This window comes from Xenia sp. Carnegie-2017, unplaced genomic scaffold (genome assembly GCF_021976095.1).
Source record: "Xenia sp. Carnegie-2017 unplaced genomic scaffold, XeniaSp_v1 HiC_scaffold_16, whole genome shotgun sequence".
In the NCBI taxonomy this organism is placed as follows: domain Eukaryota; kingdom Metazoa; phylum Cnidaria; class Anthozoa; order Malacalcyonacea; family Xeniidae; genus Xenia; species Xenia sp. Carnegie-2017.
Genome location: NW_025813469.1, coordinates 7,469,072 through 7,479,761, shown reverse-complemented (window position 1 = coordinate 7,479,761; position 10,690 = coordinate 7,469,072). Strand labels below are relative to the sequence as shown.

The window sequence follows — 10,690 nt, the reverse complement described above, 5'->3', positions numbered from 1 at the left end:
GGTCACTGCTTGACCTGAATGTCGATGCACGTGTTTTTGGTAATTACCACGCGTGTGGTCCACGCTGTAGTGTTTACCATCATTGATATGGTGATTGTCTGATAGACAGTATCGTTCACAACGAATTTCGACAAGTAAGTACGATTTAAGGATTAATTTTTGCTAGGATTACGTATTAGTAACTATACTTCCTAAGGCATAGCATTTTGTTGCTGCATAGAGTTATATGCCGTGAATATTCACATGAAATTGAGGTATGTTCTCGCAATGAAGAACTTATTGTGATTTGCGAAGATTTTCTTCCCAAACAACTTAAACTTTTATTTGGTAAATTACATATCTATAACCAACAGAACTGATCATACTTAAGGTCTGTCTTTTTGTTTGATTTAGAAGATATCTTTAGACTTTAGGTGTTCCAATCAAAGATTTATGGTACTTTACCTAATGGCTGACACGCGCTGTTCATACCATACTCCAGGAATTGGTAAACTTCCTCAGGAACTTAGGACATCTCGTGTGATACGTCGGTCTCCTGTTCAAGAAGTTTTGGAGTTCACTAGACAGAGCTTATCTGCCATAGCATTTAATAGTCAGGTGATAAAATTTAAAAAATGCAGTATTGACATCTACAACAACTATATCTTGCAAAACTTTTCAAGTGTTTTTTATTTTTCAGAAAAGATCTCATGCTTCATTGCATCTTCCCAGAGCGGTCAGGTATCCCTTTGATGACATTAATTTTCCTATTTTAAGTTAATCTTTGTCACGTGACATATTTTGGTCACGTGACAATGCTCAATCACGTGAGATAGCTTGGATCTGTGAAAATGTTGTTGCATGACAGATATTTTGTCGATGACTTTTATGACATATCTAAGATATTTTAGTCATGTGACGTATCTTCTTCAGTGCACCTCCAGGGCTTTCTGTGAAATTGAGTGCATCTGAGAAAAACAAACAAGGGGAAAGATTGTTGCAAAGAAAGCAGCATCTTGCTTATTCTCGCTCAGCAAAAAATAAATCCAATGTGAGTACATATGTTTTCTCATGTATTTGCAAACAGAGGAACATTAGAAGTTAATCATTTGATGGCTTCATCACCGATGAATGTATTGCTATTTCAAAAATACATCTAAAATAATCCCTTGGTCTCATTTTGGATTTTGTAGATGGAAGTTCATGTCCAGTAGTGTACTGTAGTTAAGGTAGCACAATTTTGGGTTTCATTTTTCAATTGGTGGAAAGCTATGTTGGACTGCAGATTGGAAATTGATGAGAAACAAACCTTCAGAATCACTGAATGTATCTAACTTTTTGCTTACACCAAGTATTTCATTACTACTTTGCAGATCATACCCCATCGCCAGGACTATGGTTATTACATTGCTGGATCAAGTATGACACTTTCTTATAGGTGAGCCAAAATCATGCCTGCAAACGACAACATGTTGAAGAATAGGAAATTCCATTTTCTACCCGGATATTTTTTAGATATGATATTGATGATGAAGAATTGATTAGATTACAATTATTAGCACAGAGAAGAATTGGAGGAAGCAGTAGAGCAAGTTCAGTGAACAGCTCCCTGGTGAATTACAGGTAAACATCTTTTAAGTCGTGCTCATTTAAACAGAGTTGTATTTCCATTAGAAAAAAGTGAAATTTCTCTAGAAACTTAAACACCAAAGCCATACAAGAATTCATAGTCTTTAACTGTCAAAACAATATTGTTTGTGTTTATTTCATCTTGTTCAATATTTATGTCATTAATGAAGACGTGTTACGTCTAATGGTGTACGCCCTGGATTCCTGAGTTCTGTTGGTGAGACTGCCACACCATTAACACCAAGTGCAGCTCAACTTGCCACACCATTAACACCAAGTGCAGCTCAACTTGCCACACCATTAACACCAAGTGCAGCTCAACTTGCCTCACCATTAACACCAAGTGCAGCTCAACTTGCCACACCATTAACACCAAGTGCAGCTCAATTTGCCACACCATTAACACCAAGTGCAGCTCAACTTGCCAAACCATTAACACCAAGTGCAGCTCAACTTGCCTCACCATTAACACCAAGTGCAGCTCAACTTGCCACACCATTAACACCAAGTGCAGCTCAACTTGCCACACCATTAACACCAAGTGCAGCTGTGTTAGCAGAAAAGGTAACTTTTTGATTCATGAATTTCTTTTTACCACTCATTTTTGAAGGTGTATTACATCATTGCGTCATGTACAAATTACATCATTCTGGCCGTAGACATTTTTCAACATATTGCCGGTACTGATGACTTATAACAGATTTTTATGAAAGCTCTTTGCATTTGGTTGAAGACTTGAAGTAAAGCAAAAAATGCTTTATTATCAAGTAGCCCCACGACTTATAATTTACTTCATAACAGCAACACGAACATGTTTTGCAAAATGTGAATGGTTTAAACTATCAAAATTGCGGGGTTCAGTGAAAAACATCGTTCAACATAATAATTGCAATAACACGGACGTCCATACGACGTTCTCTGCTAAAATCAATTTTCTTGTTTACAGAGAAAGAATATTTTAGAGCGAAGACAGCAACTAGAAGATGGTCGTTTGAGGCGCAAAGAACTACGTAAGAAGGGAAAAAACGCTCAAAAAATACGTTTAGAGGAGAGAATGAAGTTCGAAAAGGAAATGGAGGAGAGATATCGACCCAAAATCCCGGAAAAGAAAAGGTTTGGATAGAATTTCAGCTCGTTTGTTGCACATCAAAGTTTTGATGTCGACCGTTCTTTTTTACTTCAAAATAGTTTGATTTTTCTCGCTGACCAAGAGGATATGAAAGCAACTGTTAAGGAGAGGTAAAATATGGCGAAAAGCCGTGTTTATGAACTTTATACAACTCAAATGTCAAACGAATAACTGTCTGCCTGAAATTTTTCTTTCCTAAAGTCTTGCGAAAAGTCGAAAAGTCTATACTCTTTCATTTTTTATATAATAAACGCTGTTTTATTTAGAATACTTTTGAAATACTTCACCAATGATGATGATAGCGAGGTTAGTGTCTATTTTTTAGTCTTTATTGTATCCAACGAGTGGCGTCGGTGGGATTTTCTTTTTAGGGAGCCAAACACCCCTAAAATGTCCCTTACATATATTACGACGACATTTTCAAGTTAGATGTATAAAGACCGTAGTATTCGAAGAATTGGGGGCATTCGCCCTCTTTTTCCCTCCCTTGCTGCCACCAGTAGCTGTTGGCATTTTCTTGTAATAGTATGTCCTCTGTTTTGGCCATAAATTTCTCGTTAAAATATCATTAAATTTGTTTTTTGAGACAACATTCTTGAAAGTGGGCTTGGATTGACGATTGAAATCTTTCTGATCATGCGCAGATTATTATCATAGTTTTACAAAAAAATTTTAGGAGTCGGTTAAACCACTTGTAAACGATGAACAGAGAGCGGTTTTCGCAAATATTTTTGACGAAATAGACCTCAACCGAGATGGCTGGATTGACATGAAAGAATTCAAAGGGAAACTTTGCTCTATGGCTACTAAAGATCAACTGAAACAATTACTCCAGGTACCTTTGAACAGCTGCGAAATTCACCCTCTTATTTTCAGAATAGCGTCGCTAACATTGTATTCATGAACAAAAACAAGTCTTGGTGCGTAGCATAGACTCCACTTTGGAAAGTCTGTGCAAATTACATCCTAACCGATTTTATAAAGAACAAATTTCATTCTGGGACTGAGCTTAAATTAAGCTCTCAAGAGGCCCGGAGACAATCTTTTGGTGGGTCACCCGGTGGCCTTCGTTGCCTTCTATTCAATTTTATGTTCTCTACAAAATGTCTATTGTCATACTTGATATTTTATGAAACCAAAACTGCGAGTGCATTGGCAAATTATATTGAAAACAAAAGATGCGACCTTTTGCATGCAACAAAAAACAGAAACAATCTTTAATTACAAATTTCCCATCGTTGGTTAGTAAATAAAGAAAGGCCTGCGTCATTAGGCTGTCCTATGGCTTCTGTCATTGCTAGGTTGTTCAATCAAAAAGATTGACACCATTTCTTTACCACATTGTTGAACATCCTTTGCACCTTTAGAAAGCCAGTAATGCTATGTTTTACTTGGGATTATAACTGACCTGAATCCAATGTGATTAACGTATGGAACTCGGTCATAAGCTCATTATCAATATTGGCATTAGTTCTGTAGTCGTCGCTTGTATAAGCAGTTTTAAGAAATTTCAATGATTGAGGTGGGTGGCCCCTCCTAGCTTCTTTTAGTGGGTGGTCGTCATAAGTTCCTTGCCCCTTGGGTCCACCCCTTAATACGTCCTTGATAACGGGTTGAGTTCATGAGTCCATTCGTGTTTTGAACTCTGTATCTTTATGAGACAAATTTAGCTCAAAAAGTATAAGAGTTACATGACTTTGTTTTTGATTTATTTGTTAGGTATTTGACGTGAATCGCGACAGTTTTGTAGATAAGAGAGAATTCGTCGTAATTTGTGCACTGAACGACAAACTTCGCGGCTCAAGGTAACCGAAAGCTTGTGTACTGCGGTCTCAACCACATCACCATTGATGTTTTTCTGTACATTTTAACAGAACTGAAAGTGGCACGACTTCGTTAGAACTTAACATACAAAGACTAGCAAATTTTCTTATTATTTACAAGGTAAATCAATACAATATTCACGAAAACACGTGAAAACTTGTAGCATTTGAATGCGCTCATATTGTATAGGAGTTATTTGATATCATCGATGAAGATGGAGACGGGAAAGTTCAAGTAGACGAAGTAGTGCTTTTGGTGAAAACCGCTGTGCAAGCAGATAACAGTCTCTGCGAAGAGAAAATCATGATGGAGTTGGGTATCATGGAGAAAGATGAGAAAGGTAAAATTTTTGTATGGATTTTTTTATTGGTTTGTAGTGAAAAATTTTTCTTGCAGAGTAAATTCTTACTTCGTTCTCGAAAAAATATTTTTCCAGGTTGCATCGACTTCATTACCTTTATATACAATGTCTCGCTCTTTTCGCGATTATTTCGTGTTGTGATGGATTCGCCACTTTCCGTTAGCAATCTTGAAGATGTACGAGATCGTGTTCTTCGCAAACACTCCAGAAAAGCAAGTGGAAACACATAGTAAAGAAACAAATAGTTTAAAAAGGCAAGTGGGAACAGAGAATAATGAAAAAATACTCCAAAAAATATATAGGGGAAGCGTAGGCCATTGAAACCATGGAAACTAGTTGCGCGTTAGCCTGCGTCATGTGGTTTATGGCGTTGGCTAGTTACGCGTTTGTTCATGAAAAAAGTGGTTAGGATCTAGTAAACCACATGGTCCATTGTCAAAGAATTTTGTGAAGACAAGTTTTTCACCAGGTGAAAAATGCTGTCGGAAAATGAAAAATGAAACCTTTTTACAAACGATTTAGCACACTTGAAAAATTTCCTAGTTTCTGCGCAAACCTTGTTGTGACAGCTTTGTCTACTGCGTAGAAACAATTGTTTGTATTCTGAAAAGCAAATTTTTGGTCGTAAATCAGGCATTTCTTGTTGCGCAAATTATTTAGATATGAAGCCAATATCTAAATTTACATCGTTGGCGAATTCAGATGAATTGAAATGCTTGAAATTACAAAAGCTTAAAATTCCTCGTGATTTAATGCATAAAAAATTCATTACTTTTACATATTTAACAACAGTTTTTCAAACGTACATTTGTGTGAGAATTATTAAATTAATAAAATTACGGATGACGTAGCCAGCTCGTTTGTTTCCTCGTGCTATGTAAACATTTCTATATTCACTCACTGTAAATTCGAGTCAATAGATTTCTCGCGAAATAAATGACAATGATCAGAATTTTACATAGCATTAACAAACCTTCGGGCTAGCTACTCTAATCTTTGCAAATTTTTGTGCGGGTCAACCAAGATGCACTTAACGCTTTTGGGTATGTTTATATCCAATGTTTATATCTTAGCTTTATGCCTGCGACACGTCTAATGGGGAACTTCGTGTAGTTTTTCTGAAAATTCACTTTACTCAAGTTAATACAATAGCAATTAGCAAAGAAGCCTCTACGCTTTGGAAAAGAAGCTTTTTTAAATCAGAAGTTGTCAAAATCACTTGAAAACAATGTTTTAAATTAATAAAAGTCCGCCTTCACTACATAATGAATAAATATCGCGAGAATTTTTACGGCGTCAAACAATTACAAAATCACCCATTTTATCGACCAAAAAATGGCCTTAACACTGTGATTTGCACGCAATGAATCTTGGTCAACACACATTCTTTAAAGCTTGTCTCATAGAGAAAAAAATATCAACATTATGTTACAATACGATCATTAATTTCATTCGCTATTCCTAGTTTCGCTTAGTCAGATTAGTCAGAGTAAACCATCCAGCAAACTCGTTCTTAAAATCGTAATCCGACGGATCAATGACCACACCACCCATAAGTTCATTCTCTGTAAATGCGTCATAATCCCAAACCGTAATCTTTATCTTACGTTTTCGTACCATATCCTCCGATATTTCCCACGTGAATCTCTCGTTGTAAGTCGGATTTAACGTCTTTCGCGCGATTTTCGTCTTGCGCTTAGTAGATTTTGTTGGATCGGGGGTTAAATAAATCTTCACGTACGGATCGGATAAACTTCCCGCGCTTTTCGGTAATAAGTTCCTGGCATGCATAACCATAATATTGAGCTGGAATGATGTATGCTGGATGGAAACCTTTATCTCTCCCCCGATAGGTCTGTCTCTCCGGTATCTTTCCTCCGGTAATGGTCTTATCGCATATTTTTTGACATCAAACTCGTCCGATGGTAAAGAGTGTAGAAACGTGTAGAAAAGATCACATTCGTTGATTCCTCGCAACTCGAAGAGTTGTTGTAAATATTGATCAAATTCCAGTCGACGTTTCTCGGCGACTAGTCTGATTTGCGACCGACCAAGATAGATTTTAGCTGGTAGCAAAACGTAGAAAAAAAAATTAAAATGGAATACATTAAAAAAAAAACACGGAAACTGAATGCTCCATATCAAGAGCCAAAGACTCATGTTACAATTATAATTGTACCGTAAACATTTGTAACTGCAGTGTAAAAATGTGTAATTGTAGTGTAGAAATATCAATTCAAAACGGTAGGGCGGCAATTGTAATTAAACCAAGATTTTAGATACTGTCTTTTGAATGAATATTTATAAAAGTTGGACACGTAGCGAGGCTTTTCTTCAGCTTAAGAGAGTTATGGCATAGTTTGAAGTCAGAACATTCACTCGTGAGTTTTTCAAAAACTGCATGTAACGATAAAGTGGACAATCTGATGCTAACAATTTGTCTTGGATGTGCACCGGTGCATCATAAACTTCCATTTTTACACCATTATACAAATAATCTTTCTGTGAAATTTTGATAGGAACTTCGGAAGGGTTAAGTATTCACTCGGTTTATCAACAAAAATTTATCATAATAAAATATTACCTGGTAGTTTCGGTAAAGTGTGTTGAGGAAACTCATCGGCAAGTTTTGCATTGAATTCGTGAAAATGGCTGTATCTTCTGAAGACGAACGTCGGTTTTTCAAGATTTTTACGGCAAACGTTGATTAAATACACATAATATCTCTCGGGCGTATAGAGTTTCTGATAGTCGACGACTCTCGCCGAAATTATCTCACCGTCACTCGCAAGTGTGAACGTGTTGGGTGAAAACGAAAGCAATGGTATCATCGATTCTTGCTCTTCTTTCGCCGGATTTGAATTTCTTAACTGTGCAACGTTGTGAATAAAGAAGTTCATTTGTGTAAACCTAAAGATCGAAATGGGTAAATATGGACTTTTAAAAATATAATCGAAAGAATAAACTACAAACTTAAGTCTTCACAGCAAATTTTGTGTAAAGAACATGAATCGTTGCCTTAGTCAGCTCCTTCGACAATAATAATTTTGCGGCGTTATTTCGCTGCGAGAACAATGTTTAAAATTTACACTAGAGAACCTAAACTTGCAAACTGGCCATGCTACATCGTAGAATCATATTGTGATAGTTCTGTGCTCTATAATACGTGAAATTGATTCCTAATTCAAGCAATATTTCGCAAAAAAGAAATGCAATCTTTCGCGATTTCATCACGATGAACAAGCTAGGACGAAAGGCTATAAACGATCAACATTTCTGAAGACATGCAAAGCAAACCTTGAAGATAAGCTGGACGAAATTTGTCTGGTAAACATGGTGGTCGCTTCATCATCCGTTGCCCGTGGTAACAAAACATCATAGACATATTTCAGGTCGTTGGTTTGACTTAAATAAGGTATCCCAGAATTCAACATCAGAGAAAGAAGATTGAGGAACAGGTCGCTATGATGACGTATAATGTTAAACGCGCGACAACATAGGTCCACAAAATCTTGGAAACGACTGGTCGGCGTACAGCCACCATTGATGACGTAAGCCATATCCGAGGTTAAAACGAATGGTGAACGATCTCGACGAAAGCTTCCGAACATTTCCGAACGACCAAGGAACTTTGAGAAATCGATATGAAAGAGATGACCTGCGATTAAAAAAGATGATAAAAATTTTCAATCAATTTAATTTTCCATCCAGTGCATTTTCCACTTTCGTTTCTCTACCCAGGCTCACCACAGAACTACAATTGTATCTGTACATCCATCACAAAGGTACCAATCCACCAAGATCCATAAATCACCTACCTGTTTTCTTGACCATTATATTGTCGTTATGCCGGTCACAAATCCCGATAACATAAGTAGCAACGCAGTAGCCAGCACAAGACGCGACGAAATTGTTGACTGCCTCACCATATTCCTTCTCCACGGGATTGTGTTTGAGTAACCATCTGGCCAATGGCTCATCTTTGAATGAACCTAAGAAGACAAAAAAATAGGAAAACTGTCGTGAAATATGATGAAGTAACATAAGGAGAGAAGAATGGGGAAACTGTCGTGAAATATGATGAAGAAACGTAAGGAGAAAAAATTGAGAAGAATGTCATGAACTACGATGGAGTACATGAGAAGGTTAACGTCAGAGAGGCGATTAAAAAAATTGAGAGCGATGAAAGAAGACTGGGTCCAGTTACATACCAGTTAGACCATATTCAGTTTGAATCTGACGTAATGTTTGAGCGTCTTGGACTAATTCCACCATACCCATATCTGCGCCCGTGGGTAAGCAGCGGTATGTCACCATCTTTAGATCAAGTCCCTCTTTAAGCCAGAGTTTATTCATAATCCCGATCATTTGCATTGTCAGCGCGTCTTGCCTTAGATCGTCACCAACTTTGTACATTGTATCAATATTGAAACCATGCATGTCCGAATTCCTGAATTGTATGCGCAGTGGCACCGAGTTGGAATTGTAGAATGAGCACTCCTCCGTCACGATATCACTGACCTCAACTCCTGGATTGAGAGGAAGTCGAAGCAGTTCCAGGGATTCTTGTTGAATTTTTCCCAGTTCGCGATGAAGTATATCATCTCGTTGATTATCTTTGGCTTTTTTCACCTAAAAAATAAACAAATTTTTGAGATATGGTCATTTTTTCCAAAAAGCAAGGGTATCCTTCAACCTTCACAGCAACTTCGGTAAGCTTCGTCACGAGTTCGTCTTGCTTCGTAAACTGATCGCGCTGTAGACTGCCGCATATACTAAGCAATCCTCCGAGTAAAACCTGATACCGCTGACCGAACAGTGGGTCCGTAATGTTAAGCTTCAAGTACCAAAAGAGGTAATGAATGAGACGTGAACTGCGAAGTGCTCTTTCAATAAGGAATCTAAAACAAAGATTGAGTACGTTAATGAATCATGAATCCTCTCCCCCCGGAAGTATAATAGAGAGCTTTATCAAAGACTACGAGTATGAATTACGTCATTTTGGCGCATAAACATTGTTGCGACAACAACACGTAGCCGTCATCTATCTGAGTACAATGTTTTGTAAAAAATTCGTAGTAGCGAGTAAGATTACCTTGAAAACTTTCATGTATTTCGTACGCAAAGTGAAAAGTAAACAAACAATAAAATAGTGCAAATATATCGTACATAAAACTTAAAGAAGTGAAGATTTTTCAGTCTAAAGAGTCCTATGTTCTCGCAAAATCAGTATTACCGATTAGTAATATCGGTAATCATTGACAAATATAGCCGTAGTTGCTTCGCAAACTTCGGTGTTTTTCACAATAAAAAAGCTCGTTCTGTTGTTTACAACTAAACCTAAATTTTGACGAAGCGACAACGACAAGAAACTTCCTCGCGCCATTCCCTTACACGGTCAAACTTCGTACTCGTTGTCGTAGTCGTACTCTTGCTAAAGCTCTCTAATATAAAGCTTTTAAAACTAGGGGAGACATTACCTGGCCAGTGGAGAATTGTGGTAAGTCTCATACTTCAGTGTCTGCACCAATTGCGGGAGATAATCACAGAGTTCGTCATCGGAGAACGACTCCATCCATTTGACAGCGGTCGCACGAACCATCTGGTCTGGGAATTCAATCTTCAGTAAGTCCAACGCGTTAACTGGTGACATTGGTTCCCAGTTTGCCAACAGTTGGTAGATTTCCGGGAGACTTTGGTAGGTCCAGTCTGGTGCGCTAGACAACACCAGTCGTAACATGCGGCTGTCCTAATGAATTAAGTGGAAA

The 10,690-nt window shown here is 37.6% G+C and overlaps 3 protein-coding genes across 7 annotated transcripts in view; 2 read left to right on the top strand and 1 right to left on the bottom strand.

Annotated features, from left to right (window-relative positions):
• The first annotated feature begins 43 nt into the window (after positions 1-43).
• LOC124437392 lies at positions 44-5,941 on the top strand. 4 transcript variants are annotated; one of them, XM_046987367.1, is made up of 15 exons: positions 44-134; positions 407-597; positions 680-720; positions 913-1,030; positions 1,353-1,417; positions 1,495-1,602; positions 1,779-2,172; positions 2,555-2,721; positions 2,797-2,847; positions 3,004-3,043; positions 3,414-3,572; positions 4,457-4,542; positions 4,612-4,681; positions 4,751-4,901; positions 4,998-5,941. In XM_046987367.1, the coding sequence occupies exons 2-15, from the start codon at positions 433-435 to the stop codon at positions 5,150-5,152; spliced, it is 1,770 nt and encodes a 589-aa protein (XP_046843323.1). In that variant the 5' UTR covers positions 44-134; positions 407-432; the 3' UTR covers positions 5,153-5,941. The 4 variants fall into 4 exon arrangements, with proteins under 4 accessions (XP_046843323.1, XP_046843321.1, XP_046843324.1 ...); XM_046987365.1 differs by having other exon boundaries at positions 394-597; XM_046987368.1 differs by having other exon boundaries at positions 45-134; positions 482-597.
• The window catches only part of LOC124437391 (phosphatidylinositol 4-phosphate 3-kinase C2 domain-containing subunit beta-like), an 8,487-nt gene continuing 3,441 nt past the window's right edge, over positions 5,645-10,690 (bottom strand). For both annotated transcript variants that reach the window (XM_046987363.1, XM_046987364.1), the window contains exons 3-9: positions 10,403-10,671; positions 9,619-9,823; positions 9,134-9,554; positions 8,741-8,914; positions 8,220-8,580; positions 7,507-7,832; positions 5,645-6,988 (exon numbers count right to left, since the gene is read on the bottom strand). In XM_046987363.1, coding sequence (XP_046843319.1) covers positions 6,384-6,988; positions 7,507-7,832; positions 8,220-8,580; positions 8,741-8,914; positions 9,134-9,554; positions 9,619-9,823; positions 10,403-10,671 — 2,361 coding nt within the window. In that variant the 3' untranslated portion in view covers positions 5,645-6,383. The remainder of the gene's footprint in view (positions 6,989-7,506; positions 7,833-8,219; positions 8,581-8,740; positions 8,915-9,133; positions 9,555-9,618; positions 9,824-10,402; positions 10,672-10,690) is intronic.
• Positions 9,971-10,690, top strand: part of LOC124437399 — a 12,025-nt gene continuing 11,305 nt past the window's right edge. Inside the window, 1 exon segment of the mRNA XM_046987376.1 lies at positions 9,971-9,981. The gene's annotated coding sequence lies outside the window, so the exon portion shown is untranslated.

Coding starts and splice junctions, on each gene's coding strand:
- LOC124437392 (XM_046987367.1), top strand. CDS start 433: ATGGTACTTTACCTAATGGCTGACACGCGCTGTTCATACCATACTCCA. Junction 1,603..1,778: donor AGCTCCCTGGTGAATTACAG/GTAAACATCTTT, acceptor TCATTAATGAAG/ACGTGTTACGTCTAATGGTG. Junction 2,722..2,796: donor AAAATCCCGGAAAAGAAAAG/GTTTGGATAGAA, acceptor ACTTCAAAATAG/TTTGATTTTTCTCGCTGACC.